The 18,037-nt window shown below is 54.7% G+C and overlaps 1 protein-coding gene and 1 long non-coding RNA gene across 4 annotated transcripts in view; one reads left to right on the plus strand and one right to left on the minus strand.

Moving 5' to 3' along the window:
* TBC1D16 (TBC1 domain family member 16) overlaps positions 1 to 9,274 on the plus strand; it is a 30,035-nt gene extending 20,761 nt beyond the window's left edge. For 2 of the 3 annotated variants that reach the window (XM_085077486.1, XM_085077488.1), the window contains 9 exons: positions 52 to 249; positions 1,133 to 1,280; positions 2,286 to 2,453; positions 3,335 to 3,483; positions 4,241 to 4,375; positions 5,025 to 5,211; positions 5,597 to 5,776; positions 6,263 to 6,409; positions 6,923 to 9,274. In XM_085077486.1, the coding sequence (XP_084933612.1) occupies positions 52 to 249; positions 1,133 to 1,280; positions 2,286 to 2,453; positions 3,335 to 3,483; positions 4,241 to 4,375; positions 5,025 to 5,211; positions 5,597 to 5,776; positions 6,263 to 6,409; positions 6,923 to 7,168 (1,558 nt within the window). In that variant the 3' untranslated portion in view covers positions 7,169 to 9,274. The remainder of the gene's footprint in view (positions 1 to 51; positions 250 to 1,132; positions 1,281 to 2,285; positions 2,454 to 3,334; positions 3,484 to 4,240; positions 4,376 to 5,024; positions 5,212 to 5,596; positions 5,777 to 6,262; positions 6,410 to 6,922) is intronic. The other variant, XM_085077487.1, reaches the window with a different exon arrangement.
* Positions 9,275 to 11,140: 1,866 nt separating this feature from the next.
* LOC146429435 (uncharacterized) lies at positions 11,141 to 17,328 on the minus strand. The gene is made up of 3 exons (XR_014855566.1): positions 17,155 to 17,328; positions 12,036 to 12,112; positions 11,141 to 11,904 (listed from the first exon to the last, which is right to left on the minus strand). It is a non-coding gene; the product is annotated as an uncharacterized LOC146429435 (long non-coding RNA).
* Positions 17,329 to 18,037: the final 709 nt, after the last annotated feature.

An 18,037-nucleotide genomic window follows, 5' to 3' on the forward strand; every position in this document is an offset into this window, starting at 1 on the left:
CCACAGTCTCCTGTGGCTGATGGGGTTTTTGTCCCCACACTCTGTCCACAGGGACACATGTGACAATCGCATGACCTGTTCCACCAGCTCTGCCTCCAGCCTCGACACCAGTGCCCATTTCCAGGAGAACAATGGGCAAACACAGAGCACCAGATGGGATGAACAGCAGAAGGTATTTGCCCTCGAGCAGGTGTGTGGTGTCTTCAGAGTGGACCTGGGACAAATGAGATCCCTTCGCCTCTTCTTCAGGTACGGGGTCCTTGTGTGTGAGCTCTGTGTGAGCTGTGTGTGAGCTGTGTGTGAGTTGTGTGAGCTGTGTGTGAATTCTGTGTGAATTGTGAGCTGTGTGTGCTCTGGGTTGGGGCTCTGGGGGCAGGTGATTTCTGCAATCCTACCTGGAAGCCTTTCCAGAACAATTGTCTCCAGGAAAACGAGTGTCAGCCTTCCCAAGGAGAGCCTCTGAATTACAGTTACAGAGCCGAAAGGATTTTATTTTTAGTAAAGGTTGCTCTTAGCTGTCATACCAAAAATGCTTCAAATAACCTGGGGATATGAAAAACATCTTTATCTATGGTACCTTTTCCTTTGCCCACCCCTCACCAGGCTCCTCTAAAGTCTTGCTGCTGTCAGCCTCTTCAGTTATCTTTCAAATTATTACAAAATTTATTTCAAATTATTGCAAAAACATTTTTACTCCCTCTTTTTTGCTCCCACTCCCTGTTTCTTTGGACAAAGCGGTGTGTGAGCAAATCTGCACATCCCTAGGAGCTGACTTTGTGTACTGCCTTAATGTTTCTGGGGCAGACTTCCTGTGGTTTTTTCTCCAGGGAAGACAAATTTTAATTCCTTCATGTGAAGGAAGGGTAAAAATAGTGCTGTTACCAGGCACAAGTGGAGAAAATTGTCACTATGGCCATGTCACACAATTATAAAATGTCTCAACTGGAAGTGACCCATAAGGATCATTGAGTCTCAGAGATGTAAAATGGCTTCTGTGCCCTGTTTTAAGGGACAGCTTGATGTTGCACTTTGTGACTTGCTTTGCAATGTCTCTCCCCTGAGGGTCCCTGTCCCTGCTGGTCCCTCGTTGGGCTGGATGATCCCTGCAGGTTGTTCTCCATTGTTCCCACAGTGATGAGGCATGTACCTGCGGGCAGCTGGTGGTGGCGAGCAGGGAGAGCCAGTACAAGATCTTCCATTTTCACCACGGTGGCCTGGATAAACTGTCTGAGGTGTTTCAGCAGTGGAAGTACTGCACAGAGACCCATCTCAAGGACCAGGTACCTGGGGGAGGCTCCTGGGGCCAAGGTGTTTCACGCTGGGGTTGGTGTGTTGGAGAAATGAGGCTTTGAGTTTATGTCACCAGGTTAGCAGGAAGCTGCCAGGTGTAGGATGTTTAGGATGGAACTGCGAGCTAGATGTGAGGTCTCTCTTGGACTTGTCTGTCTCCATCCACTCCTGATCTACCTGTGGAGTATGGGAGAAGATCATCCAGCAGACTTACTTAGGTAGTGATTTTGCTAGACCTGACAGGTCAGCACTGTCCTTTAGGCACGGAAGGTGTCTGGAAATCTGCAGAGATAGGTTAGAAATTGTGTCAGAGCCTTTCATCCATCTTGTGACGCCCAACATTCCATTTGCAGAATGTTTTGACAAGGCATCTTGCCATATTTTGTTCAGTCTACATACAAATGTGATAAGAGCTCTTTAATTATCTGTTTAAGATATTGTATGTGCTTATTAGAAACAGTGATTTTTAAATTTCCATCGTTCCCACAGAGCCCCCCGCTGCTTTTCTTATTACGGTCGCATGGGCTCACTTTTTGCATTGAGCAACCTTTGATTTTTAAATTAAATGTCAGCTGCAGCCTTGCACTGGGATCCTGAGTGCCCTCAGAGAGCCTGGCAGCGCAGTTCCCCGCTCGCCTAACAGCAATCCCTTTGTATATGGCCAATCATATGTAATTTATTGCAGGCATTCCTGGCAGGGGCAAGTTTTGCTGTAAGCAGCATTAATTCAGTTTCAGGTCAGGGATAAGATTGGAGGAGGAGTGGAAACTAATTTTTTTTAAGATGAAGCTGTTCTGTGGCGGATTTTAATTATTCTAATCACTCTTGTTATTGTAATGGTTGGAATTTTAAAAAAAGCCAACAAAACCTTCCCAAGCGCAGCTCCTCAGTGCTTAATCCTACATGAACCATGCAGAGGTTTCCCTGCTCTGGGTTTCACACTCTGCTGCTCTCCCTGGCTCCTGCTGCAGTTGTGGTTTGTTTCCCCCGTTCAGCAGCTTGCAGATGAGAAAACCTGCATGCAGTTCTCCATCCGCCGCCCCAAGCTGCCCTCCTCAGAGACCCACCCTGAGGAGAACTCGTACAGGCGCCTCGACGTGTCTGCCTGGCTGCACCACCTCAACGAGGCCGGGCAGGTGGAGGAGGAGTACAAGCTGAGGAAGGTGAGGGGCTGTCCTCCTTCTCTGCTGCATGCCGTGTGAGTCCTCAGGGGGAACTACAGGAGTTTGTGTTCCTGCCGGGGCCAGGAGCTGGGCATTTGAGAGGGTGGAGACTGCTGTGTGAGGCCTTGGCTGGAGATGTGGCTGTGGGACTGGAATCTGCTCAGGTAGGTGCAGATTGCCACCTGGACATGTTCCTGTATCACCTGCTCTAGGTGACCCTGTCTTGGCAAGAGGGGTTGGGCTGGATATCTCCAGAGGTCCCTTCCAACCTTAACAATTCTGTGATGGTGGAGCATTTCTCTGACCAAAGAGCTAGCTGTCCCACTTCTGCTGCCATTTGGAATCAATAAACCGAAGTGCCCAGTGCCTGCTGTGTTTGCAGAATGTGTGACCAAGTCACAGAGAACACTGAAGATTGCTGAAAGAACTGAGATTGTTGAAATAGCTGGGATTGTATGAACTGGAGATTGTATGAACTGAGATTGCTATATTAGCAAAGTTTGCTGTATGAGCTGAGATTGCTGAATGAAATAACAGGGCTGAGGGGAGCATTGGGCCCGGGCCCTGAGAGAGAAGTTTGCAGTGCAGTGCAGTGTCTCCAGGATTTGGGATTAAGCCGTGACATGAGAACGACACCTTAATCATAGAGCCTCTCCGAGGGTGGTTATTGACATTGAAATGAGCCTGATTTGTGTCTGGTCTGGGAATAGAGGGCCAGCACTTTCCCTCTAAACATGTGCAAATTGCAGGAGCTTGAATCAAGGCGTCACTTGTCAGGAAAGAACTGCAGAGGCACCAAAGCACAGCAGCGGGCAGTTGTGTGTTGCTGTTTTTGGGAATGTTAAAACTGTACCAGCCATAACTTTTGCTCCTTCTTCCAGGCCATTTTCTTTGGTGGGATTGATATTTCCATCCGTGGGGAGGTGTGGCCCTTTCTGCTGCACTACTACAGCTACCAGTCCACATCTGAAGAGAGGGAGGCACTGAGGCTGCAGAAGAGGAAAGAGTACTTTGAGATCCAGGAGAAAAGGTAACAGACCATCATCATCATCCTCTCCTGCTCATCTTTCTCAGACTAGACGTCCCTGTGACACCTCAGTATCTGCATCCTTTGCATCAGGAGAGGCTGGAGTAGAGAAGTGGGAGGGATGGGGAAGGAGACATGTTGGGCACTGCTAAGCTCCTGAGGTGCTGGACGCTCTAATGCCACAGAGCTCAAACATTGCCTTACCTGGGCTCTTGAAACAGGCTTGTCAGAACCACACAGGGAAACATCTCACAGGCAAAGCTCGGGTTAGAACACTGAAGGGGAAATTGGGATCCTATATTTCTTTATAAATGAAACTCTACATAAAAATAAGGGATGAGAGGGGTTGTGTAATTCAAGAAGGTTGTCAGTGCAAGAATTATGTGTTATTAAATGGAGGTGGGTACATTGAAGCTGGTGAGGGACAGTATTGTTAATAATCAGGAGACAATCAAGCTGAGTTCTGGTGTGCTGAGTTCCAAGGAGCAGTGGAGAGCAGAGTCTGATGCTTCTGAAGTGTTTATTGCAGCAAACACATCGTGCCATCCCATTTATAACCCAGGAGGCTCCATCCAGTAATCCCTTGGGACAGACAATCCGCTGTTCTGGATAGACCTGCTGGTCTATTTTTCAGGTGCTGAGGAAATAGTTTAGAGGAATAGTTTTTCCTCTGCAAACTAAGCCTAAAATGAGGCTTTTTGTTCTTTGTGACAATCACATTCCTCTCTTGGCAACACTCTGCCATTTCTGCTGTTTCCAGGCTGTCCATGACTCCGGATGAGCAGAAGGATTTCTGGCGCCAGGTGCAGTTCACGGTGGACAAGGATGTTGTGAGGACTGACCGCAGCAACCAGTTCTTCCGAGGGGAGAACAACCCAAATGTGGAGACCATGAGGTGAAGTGTCTGATTCCAGTGTCCTAAAAACCATATCCTGCTCAAGGTAGAGACAGCTCAGTCATCCCCAGCCCAGGCTGCCTGGGAATGCAGCACAGCACCCACCGTGCATCTGGAACCAATGGATACAACAACAAGGCCTTCCCCAGTGCTCCCACTGCTGCCGTAGCCATTCCCTTCTCCATCCTATAACCCTGCTCCATCCTTGAGCTTCCCTGCACACACAGGCACAGGAAAGGTGCTGAGGTAGGGCTGTGGGCAGGTGCTTGGGTCTGTGGTTCTCCTGATGGGGTAGAGGAAAAGTGTGCTCCATGAGGGTGTAACCTGTAAAGGTGTGACCTCAAAAGAGTTGGGATTCATCTAACAGTATGGCTTGGACCTTTATGGATGTGTGGGGCATCATCTCTCCTTTCCCATGGGCCCTTCATTTCTGTCCTCTTAATCTTTTTAAATTCCCATTTTCTGTTTATATTTTGCTGTGTGTGAATGCCAAACCTTCTCCTGAAGCTTATGCCACAGGACTGGTGTTTGCAGCAGGGTTTCCCTGTCTGTTACAGCACCTCACATGAGACCCAGTCTTTTTGTCTCTGAGATGATGCTGCCACCTGCCCTCACCTATCCCACCTCTCCATTTCTGTCTCTGCTCCAGGAGGATCTTGCTGAACTATGCAGTATTTAACCCAACCATTGGATACTCCCAGGGCATGTCCGACCTGGTTGCCCCACTCCTGGCAGAGATCCTGGATGAGTCGGATACTTTCTGGTGCTTTGTGGGACTGATGCAGAACACAATCTTCATCAGCTCCCCCCGGGATGAGGACATGGAGAAGCAGCTGGTGAGGCTGAGTGCTGGGCTTCCTTCAGCCCTGTCACGGCTTCTGCTCTCCCCAGTTCCCTTGGCTGCAGGGTTCCAGCATGCCAAATCACACTCCAAAGCCACTAAATCCTTGGGGTGATCCATGGGGTTGTCATGTGCAGGGCCAGGAGTTGCACTTGGATGATCCCCATGGATCAGTTCCAACTCAGGATATTCTGGGGTTCTACAATTCTACAGAAATGCCTGATGGATACAATTGATCCTGGGTGATTGGGGCATCCCAGAGGCAGTTTCATCCACCCTTCCTTGTGAAACAGCAGCCAAAAGAGAACTCTCCAGCTCTGTCTCCCTGGGGTGCTGAGGGGTGCCCACAGCAGGACCTCAGCTCAGGGCATCTTTTCCAGCTGTACCTGCGCGAGCTGCTGCGGCTCATGCACCCTCGCTTCCACCAGCACCTGTGTGTCCTGGGAGAGGATGGCCTGCAGATGCTCTTCTGTCACCGCTGGATCCTGCTCTGCTTCAAGCGGGAATTCCCGGAGGCTGAGGCGCTGCGCATGTGGGAAGCATGTTGGGCTCACTACCAGGTGAGGCAGCTGCCTGGGGCATGGCATGTCCTACCTGGGTCCTCACCCCTGAGCATTGCAGGATTTCCAGAAAGGCTCTTAGCAGCAAAGTAGCCAAAATAAGTTGGGTCTGTGATTATGGCAAAGGTTTATCTATGTAGCAGGAGGATGGAGCCCTGCTTGCCTCTCCTCCTTGGGGATGTCTGAGCTTCACTAGGAGGTGTTTCAGAAAATGCTGAACACCCACTTCTGAAGTTCAGGCTTCTCTTACACAGCTGGGAAATGTCTTCCCAAAAATCACTAGTCTGCTCTGTGGTACAAACCTTGTGTGCTGTGAAGGGAAGAGGCTTTGGCTCAGCTATGGTTCAGAAGTCACCACTAACTCACCACTGGGCAGAACTGAAGGGATCAAAAATTCTCACCAAGTACCCGCTTGTGGAGGGTGGGAGGTGAAGCCAGAGCTCTGCCTCCACCTGCTGTACAGCAGCCCCTGTGTTCCTATTGCAGACAGACTATTTCCACCTCTTCATCTGCGTGGCCATCGTGGTGATTTACGGGGACGACGTCATCGAGCAGCAGCTGGCCACTGACCAGATGCTGCTGCATTTCGGCAACCTGGCCATGCACATGAACGGGGAGCTCGTACTCAGGAAGGTAAATGCCCCAGTGCCCATGTGGGACAAGGTCCAGAGGTGAATCAGTGTTGAGAAAACCAGAGTCTGCTGCTGCAGCTTCACATCTCCTGTGTCCCTGTGCCTGGCTGGGTGGAATGCTGCTGTTTGCCTGGAAAGGGAGGGTGGGATGCTGCTGTTTGTCTGGCAACAAGATTTGCAGCAGGAGGAGGTAGTTGAGTGCTCAGGAGGTGCCAGCGTGGTTGGGATAACCCTTGTTTGGATAACCTTGGCCCCTGCTCAGGGAAATGGAGACAGAGCCATTGGTGCCATGGTGCCCATTCCCTCTCAGCTGAGTGACTGGGGCCATGGGGTGAGCTGTGTGGCAGTCCCTGTGACCTGCCACTGTCCCCAGTGCCACGAGTAACCCTCAGGTGTTTGGCAGGACACACCTCTGCTGAAGCCCAGGTAGCCACACAGGAGGACTGGGCAGGAGGCCACCTCAGCTCTCTGTGTTGGTCCCCTGGTACAGAAGGAATGTTTTCTCTCCCTCTAGGCCAGGAGTCTGCTCTATCAGTTCCACCTGCTCCCCCGCATTCCCTGCAGCCTGCACGACCTCTGCAAGCTGTGTGGGACAGGCATGTGGGACAGTGGTTTCATCCCCGCTGTGGAGTGCTCTGGCCACCACCCAGAGTCCGAGAGCTGCCCGTACGGAGGGCTGGTGGAAGTGTCTTCTCCTAAACCAGGAAGTGAAGGCAAGAAAGGCATGAAAACACGGGATGTCTTTGCCTTCCGAAAATAGCTGAGAGGAACAGGGTGTGACGGCGGAAGGGAAGGGCAGGAAGGATGTGCATAGGAAAAAATGTTGAAGACGAAAATGGAGGAATACCTTGTCAAGACTCCTGAGAAGATTGAAAGGTGCGGAATGGAAGAGGAGTTAAATTGCTTTGTAGGGGAAGTTTCATTGCACAGGTGATGGAACCTGAGCAAAAGGCATGGACCTAGGAACCGTGTTTGGATTTGATTTGTTAGAAACAAGCTTTTTTATGTCTTAATGAGGACTTTTTATTCTGCCTCTGGGACTGGACTGGTTAGCAACCAGAACTTTCTTACTTGCTGGTGAGAAACAAGAACACTCTGGGGAGCCAAGGCCACCTGGCAGTGTTGGTGGGCAGGTGGCAGGAGCAGAGCCACTGTCCCCTCACCCAGAGCACACCACACGCTCTCTGCTTCAACCAAAATGTGCAGCTTCGTGGCTTCTTTCTAAAGCCATAAAAGCCATTTTAATTATAATCTGCCAAAAATAAAACTGCAGACCGTTAGGATTGCAGGGAAGGTGTCTGCTTTGTCAGCAAGGAAGGACTGGTGACTTCGAAGTCATGTCTCTGGCCTTTTCTGGTTTTGTAGGATACACTGGCTGGCATGATTTTTTTTCCATTTGTACAGAAAATGTATAGCCCCAGGTCTCAGAGCACTGCTGCTTTGAGTCAGGGTATTTCACAGACACTGCCCAAAGTTTCCATCTTCATGACATATTGGCAAGAAATTCTTCCCTGTAAGGGAGGTGAGGCCCTGGCACAGGTTGCCCAAAGAAGCTGTGGCTTCCCCATTCCTGGAAGTGTCCAAGGCCAGGTTGGACAGGGCGTGGAGCAACCTGGAATAGTGGAAGGGGTCCCTGCCCGTGGCAGGGGGTGAGACTGGATGGGCTTTAAGGTCCCTTCCAACCCAAACCATTCTGTGATTCTCTGGTTCTCTGACATTACAGCAAAGCTGTTTCTTTATGCTGACAACTGCAGACTTTAGTCTGTTGTTTCCAGTATGTTTCCCATTGTGTTTCCTTTGGCTCTCCTCAATTACTGAATATTTACTGTCCTTGCCTGTCACTGTCACAGCCTGTGGCACATATTCTCCATGTGGGTTTTAGGCTCTTCAGTCAGTGCCAAGGCCCTATTCCACATCCCAAAGTGAAAATGAAACTTGCCTTGTTGCAGTCATTTTTGCTGAGCTCTGATAAAGGTTTCCCTCGGGGAGTTTTTGAAAGGACAGCATTTCTCCCCTTGTTTGCTGTAAATTTTGCCAGCCAGAAATGGAGCTGGGGCTTTGAGCCCTGTTGCCAAAGGTTCTTACCAAATTCTGTGGCCTCCAAAGGCGTGTCCTGAGCCAGCATTTGTGCCAAACAGAGCCAGGGGAGCAGTTTCCTTGTGGGATGGAAAAGGAGCCGAGGTGGCAGCGGGCTGTGCCTCCCTGCATCCCCCTGCCTGGCACTGGAGTCTGCAGCCTTCCCTGGCTGTGCTGCTCCCTCTCACTTCCTCCACGCTGCTTCCCACACAGCTGTCCCAGCAGGCTCACTTCCCAGCTCTGCCTCTCAGGAATGTTTGTGCCCTCAGCAGCCTGTGTGGAACCACCGTGTCCTCAGGCAGTGCTGCTTGGGTTCCTGCACCTGACAAGCACATTTTCTTCAAAATCCTTCTGCAAGGCCTTACCCACAGCCTGTCCTGGAGCCTGTGTGGCCCATTCCTGCTGGGAAGTGAGGCTGGAGCTGGGTAGCTCTGTGTGAAACCAGCACAACCCAAGAGCACATGGCGTTCCTGAGTGGGAAGAAGCCTTGACCCACTGAAGGCAACATGCCAAGGGCTGGCTGTTGACTGGCAGAAGGACAGCTCAGCTCCTGATTTGTGTGCCTTTAATCCAGAGGATGAAAACCTTCCGCTGGATGAGAGCAGTAGGGAAGCCCACTCAGTATGGCACAGCTCTGAATTGGCCTGGCTGCAGCAGCACCAAGGCTCCAGGTGCGAGCTGAGGATTGGCAAGAGACACCTCCTGTAAGGGCTGGGGCTGCTCTGCTCTGGGGCAGGGAGTTTGTCAAGATTTATGATGTTTCAGTGATAATAAAAGTTTGTGTGAGGCTTCTGTGTGTCCATTGCTGTGCAGGCTGGGGACAGCACTTGGCCAGACCCTGTTCCCCAGCTTGAGCCACCCCTTTTGCAGCCACTCAGAGATGTGCTGGGGCTGCATCTCTGTCTCCAGGCTCTGCTGATGGCAGCCTGGGGACCTGTGGCAGCACTCGATGGCTCCATCCAGATGGAAGCTCCAAGTGGCAGTGGCTGAATTCAGGTCAGAAAAACCGCACGGCAGAAAATGCCAGAAGCATCTTCCCACAGAGCGACTCGGTGGCACGGGGACAGGTGCCAGCTCCCCAGGGGGAGAGCAGCAGCCAGACACTGCCTTCTGCCACCTGCCAGCCCCATGTGGGACAGGCATCACAGTGAGGCCTTGGCAGCACCGCTGCTCCTCCTGGTGCTGGGGCAGCCAGAGCCTCCCGGGAGCACTGCAAGGTGTGGGCAGCTCTGCCAGGCCAGGGGAACTGGGCATGGGGACAACCCCTGCTGGGCTCCCGGGGTGCTGGCACAGGGGGAACAGCTCCTCCTCACCTCCTCCTGCCTGCAGTGGGCTGCGAGGCACCAGCAAACCCCTCCCAGAAGAGCCAGAGCTGGTTTTGCTGCAGCACTCATTCCCAGCCAGTAAAAGACAATAGGAAGAGATGAAGTAGATAATTTGGAGCGTTATTTTTCCACTATTAAAATGTCATTCAGCAATGTGGAAATCACTCAGGATTCGTTTAGTTAAGGACTCTGCACTGCAGTTTTCCAGCATGTGGGATAAGCTGGGTTCAGTTTGAAGCCGGGCTCAGCTCTGGGTATGCATCACTGGGACACTGCTACCCTTGGCCACTCTCCCACACCTGGTCTGCCCTGAGGGTCCCTCTGCCAGCAGGAGACTTCAGGTGTCTGTCCCTGTGCTCCCCATGCCCCTGGCACACACTGACCCCACTCTGCCACAGTCAGGGACACAAAGGGATGGAGTTGATCCCAAGATGCTCCCAAGGACCAGCAGTGCTCACGCCCCACTGACCTGATTCCAGTCTCGGCCTGTCCATTAATTTGTGATGTCACTGTCTAACTCACACTGGAGATCCACAACCTTCCAAGCTTATCTGAGGGGAGAAGGGTCTGTGAAGCCAACCTGGAGCCCTCTGGCAGTGCCTGGGGTAGGGTTAGAAGCAACCTTGGATTTCCCTGCAGTGCAGGATGGCAAAAAGTCATAGATGGGGCGGTGCATTTCCCAGGTCCTTCTGACCCATCCCCAGGATTTTCCTTTGTGACACTCCTTGCTATCTGAAAAAAAAACCCAAGGAACTAAAATGAAGCCAAGCTTTGGTCCCTACAGATGAGGAAAGTGGATCCTAGAAACAGTGTCCCTCACGTGGTGTCTCCTCAGTCACTGCCCTGAGCGTTGCATTAGCAGCAGCTGAGCAGCCAAGAATAGCCCCTCACAAAGGTAAATAGTCAATGTAAGCCTCTTTAGCCTCAGCCTTGAGCTGACACATCCTCCTGCCTCCTCCCGCCGGGGGGAAGGGGAGTAGGGAGGAACGAAAACTGAGTCCTCTATTCCCTGGTAATGCTGAGCTCCACAATCCTGGGGGGAACCCAGCCCTGCACCTGGAATGCCAAGGAGAAGGGAGCAGAGCACTGACACCTTGAGATGGAGCCTGGGCCCATCCAGGGACACCTGGACAGCAGCTGGGCATGTGGGGAGAGGGGAGATGTACCACAAGTGTCCAGTGGCTGGGAGGGGACTTGGAGCTGTCCCACCATGGGTAAGCAGGTGGGGGTCAATGGGTCAGCTTCATTTGTCCTTGGCATTGAGCGCTGACCACACAGGTCTGGCCAAACTGCCCCTGAGTTTGCTGGACTGGGGAAATCAGCACCTAGGAGTGCAGCTGGGGCAGGTGGAGGGGCTTGGTGCCATGTCCCAGGGCTGGGTGTGTTTGGATGTGGCTGTTTGGCTGTTTTGTCAAGGGACGCTGCCTGTCAAATGAAAAATTACAGCTCACAAGAACAAAGAGACTCACCTGAGTTATTACAAGCACTAAAGAATTTCAAACCCAACATAGCCTGTCCTCCTGGGCTGGTTGATTAATCCCCAGGTTGCTCCGCTTGGGCCATAAAAATAGACCAGTCCAGCCAGCTGGAGCTCACGGGCACATCCTGCTCCGGGCACTGGCCTGGCCCTGCCCGAGCCCAGTACTCTGGGCTCTGCACACCATTCATTTCCCTCATTTAAACACAAACACAGCTCACAATGAAGTTTCACGGCACCTGGAAGAAAAGCAGAGGTTGAGGCAGCCCTGGCAGAGCCCAGCAGGAGCTGTGCTGGCATTGCCAGCTTGGACTCACTGTGGGTTTGCTGGTGACTCCACAGCGAGGAGCTGGAGCTGCCCATCCAGGGCCACTGGAGCATCGGTGGGAAAGCCCTGCTGCAGCAGCACGTGGCTCAGCCCCACACCCAGGCCTTCCCAAAACCACAGGTGTGAGCACGGACACAGCTCAGGCATCCCAGCAAAGGGACTTGGTGTCAGGTAGACTTAGAGTGATGCTTCTTGCCAGCTGTGAGGGATTCTCCAGCAGCCCCCAGCCCTCCAGTGTCCCCACACCAGGTCCCTCTGAATCCAGCAAGTTCAGCCAAACCCCCTGCTCCCTGTGGCAAAGCAAGGGAAGGAGCAGCCTAAGGACTCTTCCTGGGATTTCTGATTTTGTTTGGCTTGGTTTGTCTTTCAGAAACCACAAACAAGTTCAGCTGCTTCTGTCTGCGGCTGGGGTTTGACTAACCTTGGCGGTGGCAGAGGCGGCCAGGGAGGTGCTGAGTGATGGGCATTTGCCAAAGTCCTCTCTGCCTCCAGAGGTTCCTGCAGGAGAGACACAGGGACATCACAGAGCTCAGGGACATGGCAAACACCCCGACAGAGTGATCCTAACCCCCTGCATGACCCCAAGCCTTCAGCACTGGGCAGAGCCCATGCTATGGGTGAAGGCAGAGAACCCTTTGGTGCTCCTCATGCTGAGGTGCAAAGGCACCTGCCGGGAAGGCTGCCTGGCCCCAGGTGAGGGTGGGCACTGAAAAACTTCTAGCCATGGCTGGAAACCCTGGAAACAGCCCAAACACCAGCTGGCCTTTAGGCCTTCTGCCAAGGTGATAAATCTGCCCCAATGCCGATGCTGGCAGCAGCAAGAGCTCTGGGAAAGTGCTGCTACCTCTTCCCAGGGATCGGGAACAGGGAAAAAGCACACCCCAGGCCCTGGAGCAGCCCTGTGCCACGGGAGCACCCACCTCGGCCGGGATGGGATGGGATGGAAAAGGGGGGCCACGGAAAGGGTGCAGGAGAGCCAGGACACCGAGCAGGGTGCGGAGCTGGGGGATGCTGCGTCCCCTCCTGCAGGTGTGTGGGGACAGGGCAGGTCTGGCTGCCACAGCCGGAAGGTCACAGCCGCCCTGGCATAAGCTCCAAAGAGCCCGTGCTGAGGGTGGCAGGAAAGGGTTAAGGCGCTGCCGGAGCGGGAATGAGAGCAGGGAATTCAGCTGCTGACGCAGGTAGGATCTGCCGGCGCATCCCCGTGCAGACACAGCAGCGTCACCCTGAGCTCCTGAGCTGCTTCAGAGCCCCTTGAGAGCGGGGAGTGGGCGACCGACCCAGCCCCACGCAGGGAGCAAACCACAGCCTTCCCTGAGCTGTCACCCCCTTCACGGCACTGCTCGTGTCACTCCGGGATGCCCACCCCTCTCCTTGCTGCCACAAACACGATCTGACCCAGCCCTTCTCCAGCAAACTGCAGCTGGAAGGATGCTCCGTGCTCCAGTGCTCACAGGCATCACAGAGCTCTGGGGCAGAGCCAAGACAGAGCCCTGCCAGGAGAGTGGCACTGAGGGGCAGTCGAGGAGGATCCACACGTGTCAACCTCTCCGGGCCTGAAAATTGCCCGTCAGCATTTGGATAATAAAAAGACTTGGAACAAGCAGGGCTGGAATAGGTGGCACAGGAGAAAATGGACAACTGAGACCCAGCGCTCCTGGGATGGGATGGGATGGGATGGGATGGGATGGGATGGGATGGGATGAGGGAGCCCAGGGTACTCCATCATTTGGCTTCTCCTGGGCTTCACAGAGAGCACACATGAGAAGAAGAGCCATGCAGTGCTTCTGTCATGTCTGGCCAGGGGGAATCACGAGGGGAAATGAAGATTCAGGGAGTGGATAGAGCCCTGCAGAAAGTGAGGGACAGAGAGGACACAGCTCCCAGGTCTGTGCAAATGGCTCCCAAGAGCCCTCGGGGTGGGGAGGTTCCCCTGACAAAGGACCATTTCCCATACCAGATGCCTCAGTGCTGGCATCTGGGTTCTGCCACATTGTCTCTGCTGGAGCCAGGATGTGGGGCCATGGATCTGCTGTCCCCATGGTGTGTGGGACGCTGGGGGCAAGAACAGAACCTGGCAAGGGGCTCTTTGCACCAAGCCCCTGCCAAGGCCACGTGTGCCACCCTCCAGGAGCCGCTGGGCAGACAGACCCGATGGAAATATAATGGGATAATCAATGGTCCTTTGTTGCTCGGCTTAAATTAGCTGCTCAGGCAGGGAATGAACAGAGTGAACATACATAAACAGGAGCCAAGGCAGGAGAAGAATCAGCCCTGCATCCTCTGTGGCACAGGGGACAGGATGGGCTCAGGCACCTGCCAGGCTTGGGCTCAGCCCCCAGACCCATGGCAGCAGCCCAAGGTGTGGGGAGTTGCCATTAATGGAGATTTACTTTGCTTTGTCTAACACCAGGTCTGAAATAGCAGAACTGGGCTCAGTGTTACACACCTGCGTTGCTAAAACTCTCTTGGAAGTTGCAGCAGGAGCAAGGAAGCTGCTGGGTGTGCTGGGCTGGAGAGCTGAGAGCTGGGGCCACAGCCTGGGAAAGACACAGCTGACGCCAGGACTCAGGAAGGACATTGCTACTGCCAGGGCTCCTCTCAGCCACAGCCCAGGGGCCCTGGCAGCCCTCCTGCCCCAGCTCCCTACGCCGGGAGAACCTGCCAGCCTGTGCCTAACCCAGCTTGGAAGGCCCCAGGGGATGTCATCTGGGGACAGTCCTCCCACCCTGTCCCAATGCTCAGCCCCAGCTCTCCAGCCTCCACACTTCGTTCTGCTCCTCAGTGGTGCCCACCTCTATACCTGGGGAATCACCATTCCTCCTCACTGTTTGTCTTCCTCGCATTCCTCCTGGCTGGCTCACACCCCACCCAGCCCAGCAGTTCGGGCTTTCCCGGTGAATCAGTCACCGTGGGGTGACAGGGCTGTTCCCTGCCCCTCTCTGTGGATGCAGAGCAGTTTTGTTGCTCCTTCCCCACTGCCTGAGCTCCTGCTGCCCCACCCTGCCCCTCGAGACCCCCTCCGAGCCCGAGCATCCCCAAGGATGGATCTGCAGTGTGGCTTCAGCCTGGATTTCACTTCCATGCTGTCAGCCCATCTCTCCTGGTCCCACTGATTCCTGGTCGTGGCATCCACAGCACCTCCTGCGCCGTGCGCTGCCACTGCCACTCCACTCCACTCCACTGCCACTGCCACTGCCACTGCCACTCCACCAAGGGTGACATTGGATGAAAGCAGCTCTGGATCCCCAGCCCTCAGGAGGGCACCAAGTTGGCAATGCCCATCCCGGGCTGTGGGAGCAATGGAAACTCGGCTACAGCTCTAGCTGTGCCCACGCAGGACCAGCCGATGCCCTGAGTACCCGTGGATGTTGGGGTGGAGGTCTGCTCACAGGGACAGGGCCTGCCTGGCCCTTTCCAAGGGTCAGTGGGACACAGTCTGGGCAGCAATGGGCTGGGGGAGACCTAAAGTACCCTCTCCATGGGGTTGCCCTGGCCCCCAGCCCTGATTCCCGGCGGCAGCTCCGCGGGATGCCCCAGCACAGGGAGATGCTGTGTGCTCAGCGCCAGCGCCCTCCCCACGCTGCCTTTTATGGCCCTGCTGCAGCCACGGCCCAAACATGGGCTGCGGGAATGCAGAGCTGGAGCCTCCCTGGGGCTGGCCTGACGCTGCTGAAGGTGCTCCAGACACCTCCAATTTGTGCCCAGGGAGCTGGGGCTGAGCAGCAAAGTGCTCTGTGTCAGCAGCACCCCAATTACTGGGGCTCCCAAAGAGCTCTGCAGCTCATCCCACTCCTTCTGGCCCTTTCAACCCCCATCCCTGCTGCTCACAGCTCCCATCCTGCCTCAGACAACCCTGCATCCCTGCCTTGTGCTCCAACCTGTGCAGTGCCACCTCACACCTCCTCGTCCCCCCAAAACTGCAGGTTCCCTGCAGACCCACTGTGCTCCAGAGCAGCACAGCACAGCTCACACCAAGCCAGGGCACACACAGCACTGGTTTTGCTCACAGAGGTGCCAAGGGGCAAAGACAAGTGGCCAACTGGCACTGCCAGCCCTAGGAACCCCCCTGTGCAGTGCCTGGGCAGGGCAGGTGTGGACTTTGTGCTGAGTGACTCAACTGAACCCACAGTGTCACCCCCAAGAGTGGCTCCTGTCACTGTGAGGCTCCAGCAGCACCTCACCTCCATCCCAGCTCCATCCAGCTGGAGCTGGTCACCACAGGCTGGGGCACATGTGAGACCCCATGGTTAGAGCTGACTCTGCCAGGGCACAGTAAACCAGACATAGGGGCAGAAAAGGGAGCAGGAGCAGGAATGGGGTGACTGGGCAAGGTGGCTGCAGTGAGGAGTCCAAGACTGAGCCCTGGGGTATACCAGGGCTCCTTATGTTCCCCTCCAGCATGAAGAACACAAGAAAACTGCCTGTGCCATATTTCCTGGCTGCAGGCAGTAAATCCTCGGGGCTCAGGACAGCAGTTGTGTCTGTAATGACAGAGCTCCATGAATCAGTGTTGCCCGGCAATCCCAGCTGCCTGGGCAGAGCATCAGCATCACCCCGGCACAGGAGATCCCCCCACATCCCTCAGCAGTGCCAGTGCTCCTGGGCTGGGCATCCCAGCCTCATGCCCAGTGCCCAGGCAGCTGCAGGGGAGTGGCAGAGCTGGGGAGGGAAGGACCAAGCTCAAGAAGCAAAGCATCTCTCATGCTGCCCAAGAGACAGCTGGAGTTCCCAGAACCTGCTCAGCATCCCCGGGGGAAACCAGACAGCGAGCAGCAGCCTAAAAATAGCTGCCCAGGGCACACGCAGTCGCCTGAGAGAAGGGGAAGTGAAAAGGAAGATGGGCTGCAGCTTTCCAAGGAACAGCCCCCAACCCTGCCCACTATCCATCTCCCATGGGTGAATTGCAGTGTCTTTGCTGCAACACCTTCACCTGAATATTTGGCACAAGAAAGCATCCGAGGGTCGGGCACGGACACCCAGAGAGCCCAGGACAATGTCACTGTGGGACAGGACAGGACCACTGTGCCAGGTAGGAGCAGTGCAGGATCCCGGGAGCCACTTGGAGTCCCTTACCAAATAGTTGGCTCTGTATAACCAAATCCAGGTAGTCCAAGAAAGGGCAGAGGTTGGAGGAGCCAGTCTAACCAGTCAGCAACCAGCTGTGTCTCCCAGTTGTGCTCACTCAGCACCTGTGTGGCTGTTCCCAGGCACACAACCCAGTGTGAGCAGCACAGCGCTCAGCCAGAGCCCAGGGCCTGCTCTGCCCTGTCCAACACACGTGCAAAGGGTTTACAGATCATCAGCCTTTGGGTTTAAGGAATTCATAAGCTGTGAAAATGTCTTCCAGGCCCAAGGTTGAGCTTGCTGCAACCACAGTGACCTGTGCTGGTTGTGGGTGCTGAATCACCCGAATCCCAGAATCACTGAGCCCCGCAGATCAGCAGGAGCAGGGACACCGAGCAGCCCCCACAGTGCCTTGGATTGAGGTTCTGCCCTGCAGACACCACCAGCTTCCTTCCCCCGGGCAAAGCATCCACCTCCTGATGGGTTTATTGTAGTTCGACTTGAGTCGGACTAAGCAGCTTTGGAGCAGGGAGATCCGGTGACAGCGCAACACGTGGCAGGTGGACAGCGTGGCCAGGAAATCTTTCTGAAACCTTTCAAAACATAAATACTTGGTGTAATCCTCGGAAAGGATGAAGCGCCAGGGCAGTCAGTGGGGTGGTGCAATTGCAGTCAGGGCTCAGCAGAACCTGGCGGGGCGCGGGCGGAAGGAAGCCGCAGGGAAGGGCTGAGGGGAGCCGTGCCGCCGCCTCTGCTCAGGTGCAGGGATGGAAACTGCCTGACCGCAGAGCCGAGCACGCTTCCTCCCTCCCCTCACACTAGCGCCCTGCACGCCAGCGGGGCTCGGGCGGGAGCCCTGCTGAAACCGGGGCGCCTCTGCCTGATGATGCTTTCTGTGCCGCTGGACACCAGCAAAGGTTCTGCCGGAGGGGAGGAAGGCAGGGGCTGGAGCCTCTCATTCCCGTGCAGCAGCACTCAGATGGGCTGGGGCTGCACAGTCTGCCCATCCACAGCAAAGCTGCCAAATCCAACTCATTCATGAGGAGAGACCCAGGCTCACAGCCCCCACTGCACAGCACAACGCCGACCCCGGCTGCTCCACGGGAGCCACAGCTCATGGTGCCACCAGCCAGGACCCTCCATCCCTGGGAATGACAATGGGGTGTCTCACATCCCCCAGAGCCCGAGGGTCTCTGTCCTTGGAGCAGCTCCTCTGCAGAGCCCACAGCAGCTCAGCCCAGGGCTCAGCTCTGCCGTGCTGGGTGATTTGTCCCCGTGCCAGCTCTGCCGTGTGCCATGCCCGGACCACGAGGCAGGACATGTGCTGACAAGGCCCTCACTGCTGCTCTTCCCACA

The sequence above is a fragment of the Lichenostomus cassidix genome, chromosome 18 (genome assembly GCF_008360975.1).
Source record: "Lichenostomus cassidix isolate B80296 chromosome 18, HeHo_3.0, whole genome shotgun sequence".
Classification (NCBI taxonomy): Eukaryota; Metazoa; Chordata; class Aves; order Passeriformes; family Meliphagidae; genus Lichenostomus; species Lichenostomus cassidix.